Source organism: Varanus komodoensis, unplaced genomic scaffold, assembly GCF_004798865.1.
Source record: "Varanus komodoensis strain SLA01 unplaced genomic scaffold, ASM479886v1 scaffold28, whole genome shotgun sequence".
Classification (NCBI taxonomy): domain Eukaryota; kingdom Metazoa; phylum Chordata; class Lepidosauria; order Squamata; family Varanidae; genus Varanus; species Varanus komodoensis.
The window spans coordinates 7,117,998-7,145,173 of NW_025335727.1; the positions used below are offsets into that span (position 1 = coordinate 7,117,998).

A 27,176-nucleotide genomic window follows, 5' to 3' on the forward strand; every position below is an offset into this window, starting at 1 on the left:
GATTTCGTCCAATGCGCTTTTAAAGTCACCCATTTTGATGCCCACCGCCAGTATTGTAACTCCAGTTACCTCATTTTCCCTGCTCTCAGAATAGTCCCTGGAAGTTCTGGATAGACCAGAAATGAAAACTGGATGGCCAGAACATTGACTAAATTGCCCATCAACAACCAGGAGTAGGGAAAGATGAGTGTATGATAAATGCCTCATGTAGAAAAACCTAATGTTCTCTATTTTAACAGCATTGTCTGTATAATGATTCTTAGGCAAAATATCTAAATTTAGTCACAGGATGGTTCTGTTACACCAACTGAGCTTATATGCATTTTAATATTAGTCAAGGATAATTATGTTACAATGTTTGTTCCTTTATTTGCACTGGCATTCGAGAAAATGAGAGGAAAATTTGAATGTCTTCATGTTTGTAATGGCTTATAACTAAAGAGATAATGCTCTTCCTTCCTTCCTTTCTTTCTAATAACAGAACTTGCTGGGAGAATGGCTAGATGACTCCCAAATGGTAGAATTGTTCTGCGGGAAGCACATGTTCTTGGAAAGCAATGGCGCAACCCCATTTGCACATTGTTAATCCTTGTTGCCCCATTGAACTCTATGGAACTTACTTGTGGGCTAAAAAGATCAGGTAGCACAGATCAAAGCAGACACTGGGCATATTCACCAGGTTCCACTGGGAAGGATTAAGCTGGAATGCACTGTTTAGAACTGCAGGCACAGTGCCATATTTTCCTTTGTGCAGACTAAACCAGCAAGCCAGAACAAGCATTCTAGACCAGACTTTTCATTAATGAGCCCGTTTGTATAGCAGTACTCGATGTGTGAGAGCATTGAGGCATTTTGTCCTCCCTACCCCTCCGTCAGAAATGGTATTGCCCAACAATGGATACATAGAGTACGTGGGGCTACCATTCATGTCCCAGTCTTAGCACAATCTGTGTCTCATCCATAGATTGGAGCTATGCAAACTAACTGGAGAAAATGACAAGTGTTCTGTCCAGAGAGCAAGCCATTGCAGCCATTTGGAACCATGTCAGAAGGGCTGCTAGCAGGTTCTGAGTTCAATCCTGAGTTTAATCCTGCACCTGACCCCTGTCTTGTCCATACCATCTTCCCCTAGAGTATCTGGGGAAAAACGTATCTCTTCAAATGTAACTTGCATTGAGGTTTTTCCCCTCCTGCCCTTTCCAAGGATTTCAGAGGATCATCGTGCTGCCAAACTCTTCCAACTGTTTAACATGAAGTAAAAGGTCTGGATACTTTAAAAAGTATTCAAGGTCAAGTCTTTAATATAAAGATCTCACCTCAACCCCCTCTCTCACACACACACTTTTTAAGAGCTTCAAGTCCTTATGCTCCGGTTTCCATCACTTTTTGCAAGGTTGCTGCAGGGTCTTACTTGCTGAAAAATGTAAACTACCACCCAAATACACAAAGAAAGAGAGAGAGAGCCTGCCCAAAGAACTTGACAATGCTGCTGTGCTCTTTGAGGTGTGTGAAAATAATTCTCAGGCACTTTTAGACATATATACATCTTCCCTATTGAGACACTTCACAGAATATATATGGTAGCAGGAGTAAAGTTAGAAGCAATGAACCCTCTGATTTATGGCACTTACCTGTAACAAGATGATATGGGGATTTGAAATGGAGGAGTGTCGTATATGGGCCTCAATTTTTCCTGGAAAAGATGGGATAAAATAAAAGAGGTAATCATATTGAGCATTTCTATGGCATATTTCAAGTTTTCAGAGCAATTCTCATATATTTTCTCAGGCACAAACCAGGAGATGACATGGCACAACCCAACCCAGGTCACATGGATCCCTAAAAAGCAGGAGAGAGCAGCTTCAAAATGTAGCATGAGCTGGCAGAAGGGTGGAACTGAGTCTTTTCCCTACCTGTTCAGTTCCCCCTCTGAAACTGCTTTTTCCTGCAGCGAGGACACTCACTTTGTTCACATGTAATGCTAACCATGGTTTAGCTTTTGCTTCCATTTGAGATTAATTGCAAGTTGTCACAATTTCCAAATTCTGAAAACCATGCCTATTCTTACCTACAGTTTCTTGAAACAATACAACTTCAAACCATAATTTATGAAGCTGGATTGAATTAACCATTGTTTAGAGTATGGTCTTCACACGAAACAATGGTTCCTTTAAAATGGAAGCAGAAGCTTTACAATTTCTTCCTAAGAGGGGAGAAGAACACGTGAGCCCAGCAGTTAGAGTTACAGCCTTTGAGCCTAATCAGGAGGAAACGACTTTAAAAATCTGTTTCCAAATGGGCTGAATTCAGTTTTCTTCTTCTGGACAGCTTATGTCACGTCTTAAAACTACACACACACCACTCAGCTTTCTGGTAGGAAGCTGATAACAACCCCTTTGGGTCATGAGGCTTTCCAGTTTGGCTTGCAGCAGTATTTACAAAGGCTTTAACATTAATATTAACATTACTACTACTACTACTACTATTCCGGTTGTTTCACTGCTAGTCCCATAAAATCAGAGCTATCATTTAGTTAACTGAACATCCCTGTAAAATATAGGGCTGCAGTTTTGCTTTGTGAAAGTGAGTCTGATATGCCACTTGTGTTTTGCCCTAGGAAGGGTTAACACAGAGAAGATCTTAAGAAGGAGAGACAGCAGCAGAGCTGTGTAGAAATGTCAGATGATCATGATCCCCAGCCCATCCAGTCAATGAGCACAGTAATATATTTGCCAGCTTGATTGCAGGAGGGTCCTCAGCAACCCTGTGGAATGATTTCACAACCCCCTCTGCATTTATGACAACTAGCCAAATACCTGCAAAGCAAGTGGAGTTGTGTAAATTCCGTCATAAGTGCTGCAGAGTTAGCATCAGAAAAGAGGGTGAGTGGATGCACTGGGATTTTGGAAAATCCCACTGTGCATTTTGAACTAACATTTGCACACATACAATGAACCCACACCACTCCAGTCTCCTATTCAGAAAGAGCAAAATCACTGACATTCCACTAGAGTCATCCTTGGAACTTCACTGGAACATACGTACATTGCCACTGGGCCACTGGAGATGATGCAGCCCAGTGTTCTTTCTTATCCATCTTATTAAGTAACTCTTAGTGCATTTTCTCTCCTGGGACTTAGAATAGTTGAGTTGGAAGGGGCCATGAAGGCCATCGAGTCCAAGCCGCTGCTGTTGCAGGACACCACATTACACCATCCCACTCAGGAGGCTGTCCAGCTTCTTTCTGAATGTCTCTAGTGTGGGAGAGCCCACCACCTCTCTAGGCAGCTGGTTCCACTGTCGTATTGCTCTGACAGTGAGGAAGCTTTTCCTGATGTCCAGCCTGAATCTGGGTTGACACAACTTTAACTGGTTGTTCCGTGTCCTACACTCTGGTATCAGCAAGAAGAGATCTTGACTCCTCTTTGTGACAGCCTTTGAGGTACTTATAGAGTGATACCATATGTTGGACCTATGTTCCTATTTAAAGGTTACTGAGTTGGTATATGTGGACACTGATACAGTACTACACAGCACTAGATTATTATTGTTATCATTACCATTTTTAAAACATGGGCCAGTTCAGTTAAAGTGGTTAATCCTGATCAGCAGTGCAACCATCCTAAGGTGTCTTCTACTCAGAAGTTAGCATCATTGAGTTCAATGGAGCTTATACCCAGGAAAAGATGTAGGATCGCAAGCAAAGTTGCACTGAAGCCATTGGAAGAAGTTAATTGTTTAATTAGGCCTGAAAACCTATTTACACTACCTGGGAGTAAGCCCCATTGATTTTAATGAGAGGTACTTCTGAGCAGAAATGTATAGCATTGCACAAGCCTGCAGAATAGACATTCTTAAAAACAGAAGGTATTCTGGCCTTTTTCACCCAGGGGGTGAATCCACCTCTCCAGGTTCCTGCCACCTCTGTATTACTATAAGAGATATTATTGATGGCCATGATTTAGTCCTCTGTTTTGTTCTTTCCTTTACCTTCCTCATGAATTAAATCACCATTGTATTGTCAGCATTTCAATGTGTTTAACACATTTTATTTTACTTAAAAGAAAGCAATTAGTGTGCATTTTTAAAACTGTTAAAGCTACTTCAAAGAGAGTTAAGGAGGCAGAAACATGATGTCATGGGTACTAACCAGTTAGAACCAGCTTCAGGTGGAAATTAGCAAAATGCACTTGCTTCCTTGGAGACCAGATTGTACATCTGACCCAGATGTGGCAGATGTGGTTCATTTATCCCATGAACCCTACCACTCAAATGTCATATGACTGTCTATATTATGCACCTTATTGCTTTCAGTGGAGCAAGGTATCATAGAGTCACAGAACAGTAGAACAGTGGAGCTGGAAAGGGCCATGAAGGCCATTGGGCCCAACCCCCTATTGTTGCAGGACACCAAGTTACACCGGGTAGAAATGCATTTGTCCACAGTCACTGCACACAGTGAAGCTCCAGCCACTTCTTTTCAAAGTGGTGAGAACATAGTAACAGTAAAAAGAGCCATGATGGATCAGAGCAAGGCTCATTCTTTTTACATCATGGCCAACCAGCTGCCCACAGGAAATCTCCTCCATGGTCCATTCCAATTTAAAGCAATTCTACCTGGTGGCTGTCACTACACCTTGTGGAAGGGCAAGACCAGAAGTATCCAATTTGTAGCAAAGGCATGATTCTCAGAAGGGGACTTTTTAACACCTCCTTTGCTACTGCTCTTTCACTTTGGGGCCCCTCCCTCAAAGTGCTTTTCTTGGGAGTTTAGCTGGAATCTGCCTGTATACTGAGTTCTCATTCCTGCGGTTAATCCTGGAGCGGGGATACTGAAGCCTACTGAAGCAGAGGACTAAATCAGATAAGACAGCAGGAGATCCTTGATTGGATCATCCACTTTTCAAAGATATACAGAACAGAAGAGCCCCGCTATATCTGGCCAAAGTCCTGTCTGTCCAACACTTTATTCCACAGTGGCAAACCAGCTGCCTGTGGGAAGCCTACATGACTTCAACAAAACCGTTCCGCTCATGTTTCCCAGGAACTGGTGTACAGAGGTATATAACCACTGATATGCTCCATGACTTAGCTAATCTCACTTGGAAGATGTCCGAATTGTCAATCATCACTACAACTTCCGGTAGAGAGTCCACATCTGAATCTCTCACCCCTCAGTTTCGCTGGATGACTCAAGGTCCTAGTACTATGAGAGAGAGAGTAAGACCTCTCCCTTTCCACGTTCTCCACAACATGCACAATTTTACACACCTCTGTAATTGGAGGCATTGTTAAGCCACTGGGACCAGTAGGCACTCAGGAAAGAAATTGGATGGGAAGGGCAGTTCAGATGACGGCCGCAACACCATCATTCCCCTCCCAATGTTACCCCCCATGAAGCTACAATTAGCTGCATGAGGAGAAACATTCTCATACCTAAATGTCAGACCCCTCAATTTCCAGCGATCCCTCCTGCAACCACTGTGCTCACAAAAAGGAAGTTATGAAATGGAGAGAAAATTGCTCTCTTCCCACGGTGCTGTAAACGGCTCCATATAAATGGAAAGAGAACCTTAGCCTTGCATTAGAATTTCAGAATGCTTTTAAATTATGTGGTAATAAGGTGATTATTCTATATTAAATTCCATGGGAGAAGAATACCAGTGAAATATGAAAACAAGCCTATTTTATCCTTAAAGTATTTGGTGGATCACTTTTTACATGATTCCATTCTATTAACTGAGAATTAAGAACAGAAATTGCTCCCTTTTTATTAATTTTCTCCTCAGAGTCTTCCATGGTTTTCTTGATGGATGGATCGATTAAAGCACCCTCTTCTAATATGAGTCTCATCTCTTATTATGGGGCTGGGGGCTGAGGGGGAACATAAAAGGTATTCTGAGATTTTTATTTCTTTGGGCATGACCTTTTCCACTGACTAAGGGATATGCAAATCAAACTCTCAGTTTGATCATTGGGAGAAAATTATTCTAATGGTGCTAGGATATGTGTGCTTGCGTGTGTGTGTTCTGTTCGAGTTTCCTGAGCTCTAATATGCCTCTTTAAAAAGTTCTTGTGTTCAAGTGAGCCTGCACCATTTCCAGACTTGGACTGAGGAAATATCTCACACAATGTAAGAAGGTTCTTTGGGCCACCAGCACCCCATAGGCAGAAGCATGGCCAGCCCAGGACGTTTTGTTGCCTGAGGTGAAGAACAAGATAGTGCCCTTTCCCATTCCTTATACAAAAGCTAGCTGAACTATTTCTTCAACCCAAACAATGGAAGACCATCCAGTGCCATCCACAGCAGCTGTGTTTAGAAGCACAGAGCGGGACGCCTGGAATGCTGCTTTCCCCTCCAACAGCTGGCCACCACCTCCCAGGATCCTCTACCTGAAGTGGTGGCCCCACCTGGAGTGGGAAGGCGTGCACTGTCACTGCACACACACTCCTGCAGGTTGCACCAGCCCATGGTTGCCAACACCCAGAACAGCAAACCAGGGAGCAGCCTCTCTAGAAGGCTGAATGCTGCCCTTTGAGAGCTCCTGCCTAAAGGCAAGGCATTGTGAGGTAGCCTTGGAAAGACAGTCCCCCAGAATGAGAGCAAATGGATGGCCTGTCAAGAGAAGGGTGTGTTGATTGCTTTGTGTAACTGAGGTGGGTCTCTGCAGAGCCTGCCTGCTTGAGCTCCTGCTTTGGGAGAGTACTCATTGCAAGAGGTCAGGTATGGAACCTCTCCTTGGAGCAGCCCACCCAGCTCATAAGGTGAGAGCCAAGGAGTCCTGCTGGCCACTCTTCTACGGACACATCAGTTTCAGAGGAAAGCGGGACTGGTGCCGCAGCAGTGCTCCTGAGGAAGCCCTGTGTGAGTGTTTGTGTGTTTAGTAAGGCACCTGTTTCCTGAGAGAGGAGTCACCCTTTCCCATGGGAGGGCTGGCCCTAAGAAGTCCTTCTCTGAGACAGGACAGCATGGGAAACTCCACCTTTCAACTCCTGCTTTGGCTTCCTTCATCTCTGCCCTTCAACAAACCCTAAAGAGGAACTTCAAAACAGGTGATAGTGCAGGTGATCATGAGTGATCAGCACGATCTGGAGATGGATGGGATTCCTATGTGCAAGGAGTTGGCCCAGACCCTTCTGAACTAAAGTGATCTCACCTGCAGTAACGGTGCCCAGTTCTGGGTGTTGCATCTCTGGAAGGATGCACGGAATGTCACCAAGTTTCATTGACTGGCAGTTGTCATTGAACTGTGGGCTGTTTGGATGTGGGTTGTTGTCTTGTCTGAACCCAGCCTGCTAACAAGTCATGATTTGTTAACCCTGAAGAACCGATGAAAAGAATCCATGGTTTACTGTTGGATTGTGGACCATGGGTTGTTTACCAGTTTGCTATCTTGGCTGGGTTCAGGCAATGTAATAGCTCACATTCCAGCTAAACACCCATGGTTCAACACAACCCACATTCAACCCATACTCAACCCTTGACTGCACATTATCATGGTGTCTGAACCCAGTCTCTGTCTCTCTTAATCTGTCCCCCTCACCTGCTATGTGAGAATATTAAGACTGACTAGCAGGGTTGTTGTATGTAAAATAATTTGGACACCATTTCTATTTTTCAGTTTCTTTTCTGGACATGACTTCTGTTTTCTTAATATTCAGCTGCACTTCTGCCTTGCATTTTCTTCTTTCACTTTCATGAGGAGTCTTTTCAAGTCATTGCTGCTTTCTGCCAGTACTATGATACCATCTGTGTATCTTAAATTAATGGTGTCTTTTCCACCAATTTTCACTCCTTCCTCTGATTCTACTCCAAGTTCCTTATAATATGTTCCGCATGTTGTTGTTAGTCACGAAGTCGTGTCCAATCCATCTCGACCCCATGGACAACATACCTCCAGGCCTTTCTGTCCTCCACCATCCCCCGGAGTCCACTCAAGCTCACACCGACTGCTTCAGTGACTCCATCCAGCCACCTCATCCTCTGCTGTCCCCTCCTTCTTTTGCCATCTATTGTGCCCAGCATTAGGCTCTTCTCCAGGGAGTCCTTCCTTCTCATTAGGTGGCCAAAGTATTTGAGTTTCATCTTCATGTTCCACATACAGATAGGAAAATAAAGTACACCCTTGTCTGCCATGTTTGCCTATAGGAAACCATTCTGTTTCTCCAAATTTTGTTCCAACTGTAGCTTCTTGTCCATGATCCAGGTTCTAGATCAGGACAATCATGTGCTGAGGGCACACCCATTTCTTTTAGGACTATCCATAATTTGTCATCATCTACACAATCAACATTTTGCTGCAGTCTATAAAGTATAGACAGATCTTTTTCTGAAAAGCTTCATTGTGCTCTAGTAGCCAACATATATTCGCAATATGATCTCTCCTTTTAAGAACTCTGGGTCAGATGTCCAACATTTCTCACTCCCTATAAGGTAGAATTCTTCATTGGAACACTTTGAGCATCACTTGGCTTACATGGGAGATTCATGCAAAGGTCCTATGGTTGCTGCACTCTTTTGCACCTCCTTTTTGGGGATTGGAAAATATATTAATCATTTCTAGCCTGTGGGCCTTTGTTTTGTTTTCCATATTTTGCTGACATGTTTTTGTTAGGATTTAGCATGATTCATCTACTATAGCTTGGAATAGGTCTATTGAGAGTCCGTCTTCCCTGGGTTCTTTATCCTTTGCAAATGCTTTCAGAGCAGCTTTGACTTAGCTTTCTAATATTGCAGGCTCTTCTGCATAGGACTCTGCTTCAGAGAAGTCTGTCATCCTTTCATCTCTTCTGTATATTCTTCTGTATGTTCTTTCCACCCTTTTTTTTATCCTGGTCAGATAGCGTGTCTTCTTGTTTGTCTCTTAGCATTCCTAATATTGGTTTGAATGTCCCTTTGAAGAAAGAGGTCTTTTGTTTTACCTCTTTTGTTGGTCTCTTCCATTACTTCACAGCGTTCATTATAATCGTTCTTTTTATCTCTATGTGATAATCTCTGAGAAGTTGCATCCAGGATTCTGACCCTATTTTTGTCACCTTTTGCTTCTGCTTCTTGTCTGTCCTTTGCAACTGAGTGCTTCCTCTGTCATCAGTTTAGGATTTTTCTTTCTTGCTGTTACAGGAATTGTCTTTTGGCATCCTTCCCTAATAATATCTCTGGTTTCAGTCCACGGTTCTTCTGACTCACAGTCAATTAAGTGGAGCAATGTGATTCTCTTCTCTATGTGGACTTTAAATTCCTGGAGGACGTTACTTAAGTTATATTTTGGCACTATGTTTCTGTTGGTGATCTTTTTTAGCTTGACTCTAATTTTTGAAATTTGGACCTGTTGGTCACTACCACCATCTGCTCCTTGTCTTGTTTTGGCAGCAAGAATACAGTTTCTCCACCTTCTGTTTCCAATTACATAATCTATTTGATGTCTTTATTACCCATCTGGTGAAGTTCATGTATACAATTGTCTGAGCAGTTGCTAAAAGTGAGTGTTTGCAGTAAACAGGTTGCTGCTTTAACAAAATTTTATGATTCAATTCTTACCCCTAGGCCATTTTTTGACAACTTTTGATTCTGCTTTGTTTCTTGTTTTTGCATGCCAGTCACCTAGGATTAACAGCATGTCTTGTTTTGGTGTGTTATCAATTTCCTCTGCAATACCTACATAAAAGAAGGCTTGAATTCAGTTATGCTGATAGGTTTTCCATTAATTTTGATTGATATTATTTGGTCAAATTTTGCATTAAAGCCTCTCACTCCTTCTGCTGTATCTTGTCTCTGCCTTAAAGCCACTCCATTTCTTCTGAATTTGTCTTTTCCAGAGTAAACTCTCTGTGTTTGTCTGAATAGAAATGTCCCATTCCAGACCACTTCAGTCCACTCACACCAAGTACTATGATGTTCATTCTTTCCATTCCTTGCTTTATGATAAGTTTGCCTTGATGCCTACTTTGCATGTTCCCTGTTCCATTTGTAAGTAATGTGCAACATCAGACTTTCCTTTCACTTCTGGGCATGTTGGACCTAGCCTTCCTTTCAACTTTGATCTACTAGCATCATTCATGACAGCACTACCAGTATTTGTCTTTTGTCCTTCCCCATAGTCCATAAAGTGCCTTTTGACCTGGGGATCTCATCTTCAGGCACTATCTCTTGTTCGATATTGGATTGTTTCATCATAGGGCGTTCGAGGAAATAAAATTCAGAAGTGGATTACCACTTCCTCCTTCTGCACAGTACTACTTGAGCATCACTGCCACTTTCTGTGAAAGTTCCTCCACCAGAGCCACCTCAAGAAGCACTGCTGCCCAGTGGCTGTCTCGCAGAAGTTTCTCCATCCCCATAGCCATTAATGAGATCGATTCTCTTTGCTGATGTGGCTGTTACTCCTGAAGAGGGTGGATGCGTCTTAGACTGGTATCTCAGCCTTGACCATTCCACCCGGGGTGACCCTGCTAGTAAGATTATTCTGGCCTCCTGGTGGCATTGCTCTTGGATTCTTTGACACTCTTGACCCCCCTCACTCCATTAAGGTGTGCATCCAAGGGGGCTATTGCTATTATTAAGATTATTACTATTATTGCTGTTATTACTATTATACCATGCAAGAGCTGGAGCTCTTTGGGCAGTACAATTACCCAAAGCAGGACTTTATTTATTTATTTATTTATTTATTTATTTATTTATTTATTTAAAGTATTCATATGATGTCCTGTCACGAAAGCCTCAGGATGGCTGACATAGATTTAATACAATACAACCATTTTTTTTCCAAAGGACATGATTCAACATTTTTGCAAATACAATAATATTCAATACAGAATAAACATGATTAAAATCAGGCTATAAAATTCTGTTCCATCAGGCCATAAAATTCTATCTTTAAAGCCTCAGAACAGAGGCTGTTTGCATCTGGCACCAAAACAATGATAGAGTTAGTGCCAGGCAGGCCTCAGTGAGGAGAATACTTCATAGCAGGGGGCCACCACTGAGGGCACCCTGCCCTTCATTGCTACATTCCAAGCCTCCCTCAGAGGGAACCTTCCTTAGTGGAAGGCCTCAGATGTTGATCACAGAGAGGCACTATAGATTGCAGTTCAGAGAGGAGCTCCGTCAAATCTTGGAGTCCAATAATTTACTTTGCACACAGTTTTGTACCATTAGACAAGTAAGTGCTCACTTTACATTTTTTGTCTTCTTTCTTGCAAGCTTTGCAGCAAAGGTGCAGCTTTGGGGAAGCCCTTTGAAGCCTCTCCGAAAGATATTTCCAGTATTGCCAGTTTCATTGAGACAAAGCTAGTAATCTGCTATTTGAAGATGAGAAAGCCTGACCTTGCACTGAATCATTCTCACAGGTAAAGCAAAGCAAAACAAAAATGTCGATGCAAACTATCCCATGAAGGCTTCAAGTACATATTTTAAAGGTGTGCATGAAGATCAGGCTGTGCTCTGTGTCTGAGGGGTGGAGAGTGGAGGGGTGAATTGTTCAAGAGCTCACGTTTGATTTTACAGTCCAGAAAGTGTAGGCACTATGGAAACAGTACTGGCTGCCTGTTAGCTTCAGTCAAGCTGCTCGCATTCATCAATAACCTCGGCAATTTGCACGCACGGCTTTTCTCCCTGAGCCTTTTAACCTACCACTTTACTGAGGCTTCTCCTTCTGGACTCACTGCAAGATTTAGAGTGACTCCTTCGAGGCACAATCCAAACTCCTGCCCTTGCTGCATGCAGACCCCAGACTCAGAGGCTTCTGTGCATCCAATGGTCAGCGCAAGGCACTCGGATCCTCAGTCTCTGCTGTTGCCACACCTCAATCCATGTACTTGACATGGTTTGCTGCTGTTGCCCACCTGGATGCACTGAGGGAAGGGGAGAGAAGGAGGCTGGGGCACCAATAGGAATTGGTGATGTCCTCATCTTCCGGTCTCCTCTTGCCCTGGAGAGATGTTCCCAGTATTGCCCCAGTATCTTTTCTCACTCTCCAAAATGCACTTGTGTTCTCAGAGAGGAAGCCAGGGCACATCTTTCTGCTCCAGCTGTGAGGGCAGGAGAGGGGCTCAGCTATTGGAGTCCCATCACCAGGGTCACAAGACATTGGATCCTGAGCTCAGAATAATCCTCCGGACTCCAGGCAATGTCAGAGGCCACAAGAGTGTTCCCTGATCCATTTTTCTAGAGCTTTGCTTTTCCTGGCCCTCAACAGGTTTGGCCACCCAACCACCCGGTGGCATCCCAATGGCACACAAGAGTTCAATGCCACCATTCACAGATCATACCAGCCCTTCTTCTAAAACATGGGTCCTCAAACTACGGGCCGCAGGACAGATCTGGCCCGCCATGCCCATTCATCTGGCCCCCGCCGCCGCCCCCCGGACAGGCCGGAGGTGGTGGCTTGCTCACTTGGAGATGGTTTTGGACTCGCTGGGAGACCTCCGAGCGAGCGAGCCGCTGCCACCACATGCGCCCAACGCCACCTCGCACGCACCTGATGCCTCAGCAGCCCACGTGCCCAGCCCCCCACCCCACCACCCCGTGCGTGTAGCCGCTGCCTCTCAACTGGCTCCCTATTGAAAGTCCTGTTCTAAAAGAAGTGACAGGACAGGAGAGGCCTCAGAGGATAATGTGTCATATAAAGCACCCTCAAGCTACTGTGAATGGGGAACTGTGGGTAAGCAATAGATGCCTCATGCAGGGATGCTTCTAGTCCTTTGGGTTTATTTCGATAGAAGTCAACCAGCATGAATATTCCGAACAAGGAATGGATTCTAACCAAAAGCCCTACGTAGCAGGCGTGCAGCAGCATGTTCCTGCAACAAGCACATTGCATTTACCTCCTGCATAACTGTATTATTATTTGACTTTATTTTAATTATTTGACTCATATGCCACCCCACTAGCCCTAGGCTTTCCGGGTGGCTCGCAGCGTTAAATCCATCACAACACAACACAATGCAAAACACACATGACAAGGAACAATCAGTGCCAATAACACTAAAATCATAAAACTATAACAATTCAATAAAACCAAGATATGTAAAAATAAATACAATATGTAAATATAACGCAGAGATAAAGGCAAAAACCATTAAAATTAGCACTGAAACAGATTGGTAGCAGCACATTAGCATAAAAATAAAGTTAAAACATCAATAAAACAAGAGTCACCTATTCAAAATAACTATGGAACAGATGAGTCTTCAGTAGGCACCCAAAAGGCTAGTCGCCCACCGTATCTCCAATGGGACTGAGTTCCAGCGTGTGGGCGCGATCCTATTTTTATTTTTTCCTCTTGTGAGAAACCCAAGGCAGCTTACATAGCTCCACGTTATCCTCCCAACAACAGCCCTGTGATGAATGGGATGCCCAGACACACACAACACACACGGCCCAGTCATACCCACACACATGCCCCAGACACACACCCCATTGGTGTACACATATACCACTCAAACACACACACCACTCATATGGACAGAGCAAACCCCTCTTGGGCCTGCAGGAGTTTCTGCTTTTTTTGGTGGGGGGGCCTGTGTAGCTTGGTCACCAAATGCCTCCTTTGCATACCAAGGTCCCATTTTCATTCTCCAGTATGTCCAAGACTGAAAGCCTGCAGAGCTGCTGCCAGCCAGTCTCCAGTACTAGGCTAGATGGGCCAACTGTCTGGTGCCCAGTGACTCAGTTCAAGCAGCATAAGAAACCAAATTCAAGGGCTCAGTAAGGGTTGAGTGTGGGTCGTCATTGAACTTTGGGTGTTGTTGAAACGTGTTGGCATGTTGTCTGAACCCAGCCATGGCTTCTTCACCCCGAACAGTCCATAAGAAGAACGCTTTGTTGTTGTTGTTGGGTTCTGAACTGTGGGTTGTTCACCATAGCACAATAATTCATGGCCAAATGAGTATGAATTTTCATGTTGTCTGAACCCAGTCTTCATGAGGCAGCTTCCAATGTTCATACATTCTGTGTTTTCTAGGCACTGTCTGTGCCCCCTACTTTTTCTGGAAGGAAGAGTTGCTGCAGAGCCCCTGGGAAGCACCAGTTCAAACCTCCCAGAGAAGCTACGTAGGTGTGGTGCTTTCAGAGGGGTTTTACATCTACCCTCCTTGCCTGTCTTGGCAAGAGAAGAAAGTGGTACACTGAACCTCTTCTAGGAGGAGATATAGAGGAAGGCAACTATTCTTGGGTGGGAGCCCCAGGGTGCTGCAGGGAATCCAGCTTTGAACCTGGGGGTTCTTCACCCCAACTTGATAGCATAGCTTAAAGCAACAGTGTTGAACTGCTTTCAGTCTGAGGGTTTGAAGTAGCTCTCAGGGAATCAGTCCAGTGGTGGGACAGGGGCCAAAATACCAGGATATTTTAGCTTAAAGTTCTTACCACCAGTGACTAAATGCCCTCAAAAGAGGCATTTCAACCATTTGGAATATGTAGGCAGGACTACATCAAAGATGGGAAACCACCAAATGATCAGCTGGGGTGGGGAACAGTATGAGGCTGGTAGAAGAAAGAAGGGTTTGGCCTGGGATTCCATAGCCTGCCAAAAAGGTTTGGCCCTTTGATCATGGGTTGAAACTGTTGCACCAAAGGTATGGACTAGAATTTGTGGATGGAAATGCAGATTTCAGCAGTACAGTAGAAAATGCTTCCTAACAGAGCCATTCAACCATGGAAGAAGCTGCTTTTTTTTGGGGGGGGGTGGTATTTAACTATGTGTTCAAATGTACCTGATGGTTTTCTTTAATCAGCCACTGAACTATTTAACCACTTGTGTTCTGATAGCCCCAGATTTAGAATAGCATTTTCCATGGAGAATAAATGCTTCTGCTGATCCTGAAAATTCTCAGGATGTGAAGGCCTGCAATGGATGCCCACGTGCCTTCCTCAATGATTCTGTCTGGAATCTGGAAGCACCTCAAACCTGGAAACCTCCAGGAATGAGCAGGTGCATCATCCTCTGCTTTTTTAATTCTTTCCACTCTTAGTTCTGAGCACATGCTTTGCATGTTGAAAGTCTCAGGTCGAATCTTTGGCATGTCCAGGTAGGGAAGGAAAAGTCATTGCCTAAACTCTTACAGAAACCTCCGTGTTGGCACTACTGGGCTAGATGGATGAAGGCTTGTGCAGATGGGGTGAAAGTGACTATTTAATTCTAAAGTTATGACACAAATTAAGAGCATAACAATCCATTCCTGTTGACCGTGGCTAAAACTGTTGCTACCAGATACTAAAAAAAGAAGTTTAATAATTGAGCACGGTTGCATAAGACTTTAGACAGAGGATAAAGCTCATTTCATTCTTTTACACAAGAGGCCTTCTGGAAGATGAATGGCTGCCTTATGTTGGTCATTGTTTCTTAATTACTAGGGTAGGAAATATTGCACAAATTACTCAAGTGCTCCTTTTATTAACTTATATGTAGTTGTGTGAGCCACATTTCTGATGATAATGTTTGCTATGCATTATGTTCATAATGCGGTATCAAGGTTTGTGGCAACACTTGCACAAGAAAAATAACACGTCTGCAGTGCGCTTAATAAAATTGTTCGCTGCAATGAAATACAGTATTAAAGCCCCAGTATGTATTGGGGAGCTGCCCTTTCAGGCCCTATCCTGCACTTTTAATGCACTGTTTCCCAGAGCTCTGATGCTTGTAGGACACTTCTTTTGGTTATTTTCCCAAGCAAAATTAATTCCCCCAGGCACATTTCACTCTTGCATCCAAACACAGGCAAAACTTTTAAGACCAAACTAAACATTCTGTTAATTACATGAATGCAATTAGCATTTGTTTTAAAAGAAAAGGTGCTTGTGGGCTTAAGCCACACCAGGATCACAGCAGATGTGGAGGAAAAGCTTAACCCTTCCTTTCTTCTGAAGTCTCAGTAGAAATCTCTCCCTTGAAGCTGTTCTTTGCATAAGGAAGGAATCCTGCATTGGGAGTTAGGTGCAGTAATAACCATCAACTACAGATTTGAATGCACGAGCAGAGTCCCCAGCACTGCTGTCGATAATCTGGCAACTCGTTTCTCACCCCAAACTGTGCACGGGGGCTATTTCAGATCCATTCTACCCCACCTCTTCTTTGGCACTGCACAGGCCTCGATCTTCAATGTTTAGGTTGAGCACAATATGAGGTACCACCTAGGAGTTCCACCTGCTCCCATGTGAGGTTGCCTACTCATTAAGATCTTCAGAGAAGGCATCCCCAGTGTTCCGCATAGCGTGGCTATGTGGCCTACTTTGCAGGGAAAGGTTCTCTGCCTGAGTGCTGGACCAGTGCAAGTCTGGTTTAAAAATAAAGAACCCAAAGAAGCAGTGGCATTGGAGCTGCCAGTCCAGAATTAGCAACCAAACAGCAGACAGAGCAAGTACTCAAAGTGCAACTGTTCATGGGCTTCCTGAGGGTCAGGCATTGGGATGATGGCCACTCACTTTAAAGGAGGTTGCTCGTATTCATGGATGATAAGGCCATGAATGGCTACTAGTCCCATGAGTGACACGATGTGGGGAGGGCCCATGAGCATTGCCAGCATGCCCAGATTATGAACCTCCATATCTGGTTGACCGCTATGCAAAACAAATGCGGAGCTAATAGGCTGAAAACAGCCATCTGAGTGCAATATAGATGAAATCAGGGTGTTTGGTACGGGGCTTGGAGTAAATTGTGTTTATTCCAAACTTTGGATGCATGGAAGCCTCCATGTCCTGAGGTTTAGGTGATCAAGGGCAGACAACATCATGGCCTGGGTGACTTTTCATGCAAGGCTTCTCACAGTGCAATGGCTTTTTACGAATGCCTGTGTCTTATCCTTACACTTAAAAAAAGAGTTAGGTATAGATGTGTTTGTCATGTGCCATCAAGTCATCTGTGATTTAATGGCAACCCTATGAATGGAAACCCCCCAAAACGCCCTATCCATGGCAGCTCCATTCAGCTATTCCAAGTTCAGGGCTCTGCCTTCCTTTATGGATTTAGTCCCTCTATATTTGTTCTCCCATTTCTTCTTCTTCCTTCAACTTTTCCTAGCCTGATTGCCTTCTCCAAGGAGTGTTGCTTCACATGATGCACCTGAAGTATAACAGCCTCAGTTTTGCCATTTTTGCTTCTAGAGAAAGCTGTGGCTTGATTTGATCTAGGACCCACTAGTTTTTCACTGTAGATATGGAGACAGATATAGATGATACAGATAGATATAGAGGCAGGTTATTTGGGGCTTTAAGACATTGCACAGATTCCTGTCCAATACATTTTGTTCAGTTCTTCTTTACTGGAGCTGCTCTGCAGGTGAAGTGTTTAAACCTCTGATTGTATATAATATCTTTGCATTTTTAAGCTGTCGTGCAAATTATTTCCTGCTACTTTGCCTCACTTGTTGCTTATAGACATGTGTGCGATTGTGCTTTTGTGTCATTTTGTTATGGGTTTATGCTGAAATTGCACCCATTTCTAAAAGGACTAACCAATGAGGAGGGGGCATAAAGCACTGCCCTCAACACTGGATTGAATAGGAGAACTGCTTGGACAAGAGCCCAGGACTGCATGTTTTGTTCTTAGGGTTGCTTGAGAATCATGCTATTACGTAGACAATCCTGTCTAACTCCATTGCAAAGATGAAAGTCTGATCTAGTTACAAATCGCTTGCCTATTAAGAGGGTAGAAGAGGAAGAGGGAAGCTGTCGGGGAATAATGGCCAAATTCACAATAATTGAATGCAATTTATAATGGAGAATGCAGAATAAATCTGCTTGCTTCTGTGCCTGTCACGTTACTAAAAGCAGGTCAGCAGGAGCAGATACAGACGGCACTTTAATATGAAAAATTCAGGGATACAATTAGCATAGACAGAAACTGAAGCATAATCAATAGCTGTATTTTTTTCAAAAGAAAAAAAAAAGGATAAATAAATTATACTGAGCATTCCAACTATAAATAGCTCTCAGCCATCCATTATGTAATTTTTCTTTTCCTTTCTTGTTCGGTCTTTAACTCTCATTACTGCATATGAGTGGTCTAGTAGCAGTTGCAGCTCACGGCCAATTCAAATCTTCATTTTAATTTACTAGGCGATTCCTGCAATCTTTGTACACACTCTGGCATGCTTCATAAAGACCAGACTGGGTTCATCCCTTGCTAATGCAGCTAATTAATACCTTCTGCTTCTTCATCTTTCTTGCACAAAGGTATTTCGTTTAGTTTTGTTTGCAGACTTGGAAAATTGCCCCAATCTGGCTAAGGACCACAGGCATCCAGAGCAGTTCTTCCGCATCTGTAACCCTAAACGGACAGGGTAACCTTTGTGAAAGTGGGTGTTCTGCATGTGTACCGGTTGTCTGGATGATGCACTGAAGCAAGATCCATCAGAAGGTAACAGACAATTTCATTTGGAAGCAAAGAATAGCAAGAGTCTGACTCTTGCAAAGTCTCTTGGGAAGGAGGCCCAGTTCAGACAGTTACTAATCCGCATTACCTGCTGGTACAAATAGCCCATTATTTTCTGTTGGATGCTTGCCGTGATGACTGGCTCGAATCATCAGGTGTCCTTAACTTAGCAGTTGTGGGCAAGCCCATGCAGGAAAGCAGCAGGCATCCACTGACAAAGCTTAGACCCCCGAAGCACAAACACCAAATTCTGCATTAGGCAATCTGTAGCTGCAGTAGACCATCTGCGTGACCTGGCAAGTGCAAGCTATCAAACCAAAGCCATCAGCTGAATCGAACCCCTTCCCTCTGTTCGCAAAAGGAGGAATATGTCCAAGATTAAAACTGAGCACTGACTTACCGAGCACTGACCGGTGAGTAGGTGCTTCCGGATAAATGCTATAGATATGCAGGGAATCCATTTTGGGAAAGGGAATCTGCTGGATTTCCTGGGCTCAGCTCCTTGGACTCACTTCCCTGTGGCTGCGCGTGTGAGTTCCTGGGGAGCCCACCCAGCATTCACTCTGCGCTCACCAGGAATAGACCCTCGTGGAACTTCTGCGTCTCAGCATTTGTTTCTGCTGCTGCACATGATACGGAAGAAGGAAGGCTGCTGGTTCTGCAAGGTTCATTCACAGACCTGCTCTCTAAGTAAAGGCTGAGCATGAGAGGAAGTCCATTAACACTAGAGGGATGGATTCCTCAGTTCTTTGACACACTCATAATAAATGCCACTGTGTATTACCCTGAACATGCCTGACGTTTGGAGCTGGGTTCCCTCTTTCTTCCTCTCAAATAACAGTCAGTTCTTTGGCAAAAAGCAGTTTATTTCCAACATACAGCCAGCAAACTCATTAACCAACCTGGAAGAGTCTCTGAGTTGAACAGAGTGGTTTGTTGAACTGAAACTAGAAACTATTTCTGAGAACCCTCCTTTTCAATAACGCCGGATCCACCCCACACCCCTGGGTGTGCCCTACTAGAGAAGGGCCAGCCTCCTAGATCTATACAGACCATCTAGTTAGCTAGCCCTTCTCTCCTGAGACCATGTCATGGGGTCTGGGGTTGGACCAGGCTCCTCTTGCTCCTCTCCCAGCTCTCCTCCCAGCACTTCCAACCTGTCAGTTCCCAGGGTCTGCCTGAACTCTTGGAGAGAACGGCCTTGAGACAAACCTTCCCTCCTCCACCATCTCTATGTCCTCAGACCTCAGTTCACAGGCCTTGCCAGCTTCATCTGAAGAGTCAGTGCCACCTTGGCTCTGAACAGCATGCCAAGAAGCACCGCCTCTTTCATTCCCAAACCTGATTTCATCTGATGTTGGAAGCTAAACAGAGCAAGCTTCCATCAGTAGTTGGACAATGAGGGAACTGGAAATACCAGGTGATGTGGAGTTGGGAGGGCCATGGTTCCGTGGAAACATTCCTGTTTTGCCGCAGATGGACAGAGGTAGCTCAGCGTCTCCAGATGGGGTTGGAAGACCAGTGCCAGAAACCCCAGAGAGCTGATGCCAGTCAGTGTTGATACTGCTGAGCTAAATGGACCAAGGGTAAGACTCTGCCTAAGGCTACTTCTTACTGGGGAGGGTCTTTAGTGGAAGTTGTTCATCCGCAATTACCACCTGGATGGCAGACTGGTACACAGGTCAGCAGATCAGTCTTGCCCACTAGGATGAAATTACTGCACTTCTCCCATTGTAGGGTTTTTTGTTTTTTTTTTTGCATTTCCAATCAATCTTAGATTAGCATTTGCCAATTTTATGCTAATTTGTCCTAGTTTTAGCAATGTATTTCTTCTTCTTCCTTTCTTGTTGCATTGGATAAAAGGCCATCCTAACTATAGCTCAGCAGCAAAGCACATGCTTTACATGTTAACAGGGATCTCCAGTTAGAACATAAAAAGATCCGTGCTGCATTGGACCAAGGAAGGGTCCATCTAAGCCCAGCATTCTCCTAGTATAGTTGCCACTCAGCTGCTTGTGGGAAGCCGATAAGGAGAGGTGATGGAAAGGACCTCCACATAAGGTAATAGGATAAGCTGCTATCTGGTACCCTAGAGAACTATTGCCAGCCAAAGAATGCACTTCTGGGCTTGATGGCCAATTCATTTTGCCTGGTTGAAAGTAGTTTCCTTCTCTCCCTGACATGCTCTGGACACATGCATATCTTTGAACTGGGCTGCAATGGATTCTAGTCCTTTGCCAGTTGAGCAATTATAAAGTGCACCATGTGCTGAACGGAATGTGTTCAAAGTATTACCACTAATAACTGAAAGCTGAAGAACATCTCCAGATAGTCTGGTAAAAGCTTCTGGTCAGGAATTTTACTTCACAACACCCAGCCTTCTGTCCAGTCGTTTTGGCCTGAGCATTGCAGCATGGAGGGGAATTAACCGTCCTAATATTCCCATAAGGCCATCTGCAAAATTAGATCTTCCCTTTTGGTACAGAAGGCACCTTTGAGTTATGCCTGAAGGCAAAGCAGTGGCAGTCTGAGGAGTAAAGAAACAGCCTCCAAAACCTTGTAGCGGTGTTAGCCCTTAATGTCACTCACACTAATCTAAGAGGTCGAATAACTTGCCTGTTCTCTAAACGTTCTCGAAACAGCGATGGTGCACTTTGGCCTCCTCTATTAAACCCGTCCTTTAGAGAGGCAGCAAGAGAAACATAACTCAGCTTCTGCCATATATGAAAGCAGTAAGTCTCATGGGAATTAAACCCAAGTTTTCATTTTGTTACTTCAAATGCTTTTTGTTAGGGCCGAATGACACATGACGAGGGACATCTCCTGCATCTTTTTCCTTTCCTAAAACCAGCAGCACACAAGTGTACGAGAGCCTCCATAGCAGGAAGGGGGTTCACAATTTCTCCCACAGTGGCTCCCTGATTCAATTGCTCTCCGAAGTTCCTATTATTTCGTTAGCTGAAGTATTTTATCTTGCTTCTCAGACACAAAGGCTACCAGAGCAACCTACATGTAATCAATTAAACAGGATAGTCCTTGCCTACAGGCTTACAATCAAAAGGGACAAGGAACTCAAGGAAAAAGGCATGGAGAAGGAAGAGGAAGAGGAATTCTTACAGCAGGGCATGCTTCCTCTTATTTCTCTCAGCACAGCCTTTTGGAATGACTTCTTTTGGTGAGAGTGGACACACAGGGGAAACATACAGGTAATCTGACTGCACCTCTAAGTCTCCCCCAACACACTCAGCTATTTTCACTTATGCTTCAACACTGATACGCCACCTGCTAACAAAAGTTCTTGGGTCAGCTTACAGTAAAAAAAAAGAAGTGATAATGTAAGATGAAAACATACTTTCTAAATCCAGTATAAAACCTAAGAGCAGCAGAGAAAACAAATATAATAAAATTCACAGCTGCCCCATACATTTCACAGGTCCTAACCTAAAAGGGGCACAAGATCAATAGATCACTACTAGAATTTCAGACTGAAAATGGAAAGGGAAAAGCCTAGGAAAATGAAAGCGTGTTCAGCAGTCATTGAAAAAAACTAGATTACAAGGTGCCAAGGGAGCTTTTCTGGGTAGGACATTCTCAACCCAAAAAAGGCTCTTTTTTACTAGGCACTGTCTCACCTCACACAATGGCCAGGTGTCCTGTTTTACCAAGGAGAATCCTCTATTTTTGAGGAACTAGCAGAGGATAGTCCTCCCTTTTGAAGGGTGTTTGAGAAGGTGTCCAGTCAAAGTGCAAGAACTAAAAGGAGGAAGAGCAGGGGCCTTGAAATTGCCCATCAACCGTTAGCCCCTGGAGAGCATGCCAGACGCAGGACACCAGGTCTAGTCTTCTCTCACTAGGATGAGATAGGCTGCATTTTTATTTCAGTCACAGAGGTTTCCCTTGACATGAAGTCCAGCCACGTCCAACTCCAGGGGATGGTGCTCATCTCCTTCTCTTAGCCAAGTTAGCCAGCATTTGCCCACAGATAGTTTCCATGGTCATGTGACTGGCATGACTAGATGCCAAGATGCACGATACACTATTACCTTCCCACCCATGTGGTACCTATTTATCTACTTGCTTTTGCATGGTTTTGAACTGCTAGACTGGCAGAAGCTGGGACAAAGCAATGGGAGGTCACCCTGTCACTGCCAAACTTCCGATCAACAAGCCCAATGGTCCAGCAGTTTAAACCACTGTGCCACAAGTTATTCCTAAATGTGCACTTATACATCCACTTTTGCAGGTAAAGTTCTATGCAAATTGGTGTCCTCCTTTGCCTGCTTTTTTTGCAGTGTGTTTCTTCTTGTTTGGCTGTGTGCAAATAACCTCTCTTCATATACAAATGGCCTGATAAACAGATAAGCAGGAAAGACCCTTTCCCATTACCGCGCTGCCTAGTCACTAACGTCATCAGATGGCAGGTTCCTGGCAGTCCTACACAGACCGATGGACCACCTTCAGTGAAGCAGTTCTGTTTCATTGGAATTCTCTGCCCCTGCGGGTAAGGCAGGCACTGTTGCTGGCAACTCCTGAAAACATCCTTATTCCAAGAAACCTTCCTGATCTTGCCATTCCCAGTGCTGTTGATTTTGTTTATAACATGCTGGCTTATTCTTGCACCTCTTTTGTTGTTTACTGCTTTGAAACTTCCATAACAGAAGATGGAGTGGTGCATAAAACTTGTAAATAAAGAAAGAAATGATCCTTTCACAATAGCCACCTTGGTGAAGAAGGGATATTTGCTCCAGGAAACCAGAACAGGCTGCAGGATTCCGTGCCTCCCTCTTTTGGTGCAATAACTCACATCCAGATGGCCTGCCACCCATGCACCCAAAAAAAGAAGAAAAGACTGTGGGGGATCCTGACCTTTGGAACTAGTTCCTACGTGATGCCTGGCTGAACACTCAGCTGCTGCCCAAAGTGGCAGCTGCATGCACAGCTCCCCTCTCTCCCCCTGTAATGTGTGCAGGAAGTTGTCTCATCTTCTGACATCATTCTACAAAGTGTCAGAGTGGCATGGATGAGTCAGTCATCATGATGACATCAGATCACACCAAAAGGGCAGCTCTACAATTCGGGTGGGTGTGGGGTTTTTTGTTTGTTTCCTCCTCCTCCTCCTCCTCCTCCTCCTCTTCTTCTTCTTCTTCTTCTTCTTCTTCTTCTTCTTCTTCTTCTTCTTCTTCTTCTTGCACCTTTGCAATGTCTTGTTTTGACCATGAATTGCCTTTGAGCAATTTCATTCCCTGTTATGTGGTTTTTTACGAGAACATCTGGAACCTGTCCATATCATACAGAAGACAGAGAGGGAAAAGAACAGATGGAAGGACAATAGTGAACACCCTAGAGCAATGCAAGTATTGTCTGGAGAAACATGCAAGAGTAAAAGAGAGTCCCTCAGCTTGTGGGAAGAAATGCCACAGCTGTGACAAACTGAACCACTATGCATCCAACTGTCTATCAAGGCAGAATAAGACCAAACCTAGATTGCACAATGTAACTGTGGAGCACAGCAGCAAAAGCGAAGGCATTCAACAAAGCAAACAGTAAGCAGAAAAGGCAAAAAGACAACCATGTACTGGAGGGTAAAGCACTGCTATTTCAGTGAGAGTGTGGTGGCACTTGCAACATTATCCTCATCCACCTAGTGAAGTCCAGTATCCTACTGGAAGAGACTCATCAGCTCCTAAGAGTGTATAATCACACTACATCCAATAGGTGCAGAGGCCGCTTGAGAGATGGAGTTCAGCACCATGGATAACTCCAACAAAGCTCCAGTAAAGATGAAATGAATTGCCACAATGGGAGAAGACCTCCATTGCCATGGGAGTCACTAGCCTCCCCTGACTACAGGGAAGATGTAGGCACCAAAGTCTAACCCAAAGAAGAGCAAGAAATACCAACTAGGGGCCTGTTTCGGAGGACCTGACAACACTAGCTCTGTTAGGCCTCAAGCAGCCCAAGCAATGAAACTGGTCAAGGTACACTTCTAGAAGATATTGCCAGTGGAGTGGTGGAAATTTCCTGGAATCAGGGGTTACAGGAACATCCCTTCTTGAACTGAGGAGACAGCAGCAACTGAGACAGGCCAGAAATTTTCCAGACCCAGAGCCAGGAAATACACCAAGACCCTGACCAAACCATAATTTACTGCTATCACCCACAACCATATAATCTGTAGATTCACAGTGAATGAAGACTGAGGCATAAGAGAAGACCAGCATAATTTGGCTTAGTGAGCCCATAACTAAGCCTTAGGAGAGGCATTTAAGGATTTCAGAATGGGGAAGAAAATGCACCAAAGATGGGAAAATCACCCAACATTAGCAGCTGATCAGCAGAAAGGGTCATAAGAAAGAGGGGTAGCCTTCTGGGAAACCCCTCAAATCTGAGCCTTTGATCTCTGAAGGGGACCAATGAGGTCAAGTGAACCATGGGGTGATTACTAGCAACATCATTCAATGGTAGTCTTACACATAACAGAAAAGAGATGCAGAAGCAGGAAGATAAAGGCTATAGGGCTTTGGTCTTTCCCACCACCCTCCAGTGCTTTGCTAGTGGCCTTTAAAGCTTCATTCAAGTACAAGAATCCCCTGAACATCTGGACAGTGTTTGTGGGCAGGGCTGCAATTTGAGACGTTGACCAAGATGCTGGCACCAGCTTCAACCGTGTTCAAACCTAAAGCAAAATGTCAGCCCTGCTCCCGCATAGGGTGAATTTTCAAAATGGTGGAAGTGTCTACTGGGGTCAGGAAAATGACACTTTCCCCAGAATCAGATGCTTAAAACAACTACTTGATATTGCTTCAAGGGATGGTTGGTCCTAAAGGTAGTAGTATTTTGCACGTGTAAAGGGATCGTTGAATCATGGTCACTGCGAGTCTGTTTTTAGCACTCTGAGCAAGCAAAATGTAGAACCAAATTCATGTGGGATGTACATTGGAATGTGCATGCTTGTCTAATTTCTGCTGAAACTAGTCACCTGTAAATGTTTTAAAATGCATGTCTAGAGCTGGATTGGGGCAATATTCCTCAGCTGACCCTAGTAAGACACATATTTTTCATATCTTTAACATGGTGTCTACACTATATCCAACACATGAGGCAGAATCTATATTCAGTCCAACAAATAGATAACACACATCAATGTATGTCACTTAAATCTTCCAAGAAAAAAGAAAGGAGTCATAAATCAGAGAAAGAAACACCGGGAAAGAAAACCCAGAAATTGTATATTCTGTAAACCAATTATAACAAGCATCCAAGAATGTAAATCAGTATGTAATAAATTCTGTGAAGGATATTATTCTTCACATGGATTTTATTTTTAAGGAGGAGGGAGAGTGGTAATTTTAATAAACAAAATTGTGCTTTATACACAAAGCTATTATAAGAAAGATTTATAGTGATAAAGGTCACAATCTACAGGGAAAAGAATATATCTAGTCCAATCTGTTCCCATGGTTTGGGATGTAAAAGGTTTGTTGATCAATTTTACATTTTAAAAAATTGCAAAGCTTGCAGACAAGGAATTTATAATTGGAGAAAATTTTGCATTCTACCGACATTGCTAATGGATAGTTTCTTCATTAGAAACAAAGGACAAACAAGAGGCCAAAGATCAAAACCATCTAGGTTTCATCCCACAATGGATTAGATTAGAATTCCTCTCTTCAGAACTGTGCAGCATATGCTGCTGGATTAATTATATTCTGGGTTAATTGCTTACAGAGTTAATATAATGCAGTGTATCCACCTCAGAAAACAACTTATTCCATGAGAATTCAGAATTAGAGGTTAGACTACAACTCCTATCATCCCAGACCATTGGACATGCTGACTTAGGCTAATGGGAGTAAGAGTCCAACTAAGCTGGAGCAGTGGGGGGGGGGGGATAGTTTCCCCAGACTTGGTCCAATCGGGCTGCATCCTGACAAGTTTGGTGTATTTGCCCCATTAATTTCACAGGGGAGTTAAGCATTGAGAAGACATTTTCTGCCAGGTAAATATTACAGAATTGTTGCCTAATTTTGGCCCAGTATTGTAGGAATTTTTATGAAAGAAATGGTATTTGACAAGGTTGAATTTGCATGGAGTGGCCAACAGGGCATGCCCATGGAAGCTCTCCAAGATTGCTGGCTCTGTCCTTCAAGCTTTTCATCCTCAGCACTGCTAGATTCTCTGTAAGTGCAAGATGGTGCATTAAAATCAGTGGGTAATAAATTGATCAGTACTGAAAACCTTCAGGAAGGATGCCAAGCCATTATTGGGAAAAGGGAGATGTTTTGTTTTCATGTGAATGCAAGGGAAACTTTAGTTTGGACTCAGCTGCAGGAGCTACCTAGAAGGTAACCACATTTTCATCCTTCTTTCTGCTCCATCTCCCAGTACTTGAAGAATGACTCATTTTCTAGTTTATCCCTGGCTGTTACAGTCTCTTGTTTAAAGTTGGTTTATGCTCTTGGAATAATCTCTCTCTCCCCCTTGTAATAAACCTCAAAACTATCTTGGTAACTCTTTTTGGTGACCAAATTTAGCCATATGCAAGCAGAATTCTATACCTGGGGGAAGATTGTTTTCTGCCACCTGGAGGTGGGATGTTCTTGTCCCCTTCTTGCCATGCCCCTACCCAGCTACTTTTAAATTTATAAGACTAATTATGCTAATTAAACCCATGATCAGCCTATGCAATGATCTGTGCATACATTCCCTGATCACATTTTTCCCTCAACGTGAAAGTCACTTGGCTACAACTGAATATACAGACAGTTTCAGTTAATCATCTATGCCATAAAACTATCATACTCAGCT

At 43.7% G+C, this 27,176-nt stretch overlaps 1 protein-coding gene across 1 annotated transcript in view; it reads left to right on the plus strand.

Moving 5' to 3' along the window:
* The window catches only part of SPATA16 (spermatogenesis associated 16), a 155,626-nt gene that overhangs the window by 28,230 nt on the left and 100,220 nt on the right, over positions 1-27,176 (plus strand). The window contains exon 2 of the mRNA XM_044434583.1: positions 11,204-11,349. Within this exon, the coding sequence (XP_044290518.1) occupies positions 11,204-11,349 (146 nt within the window). The remainder of the gene's footprint in view (positions 1-11,203; positions 11,350-27,176) is intronic.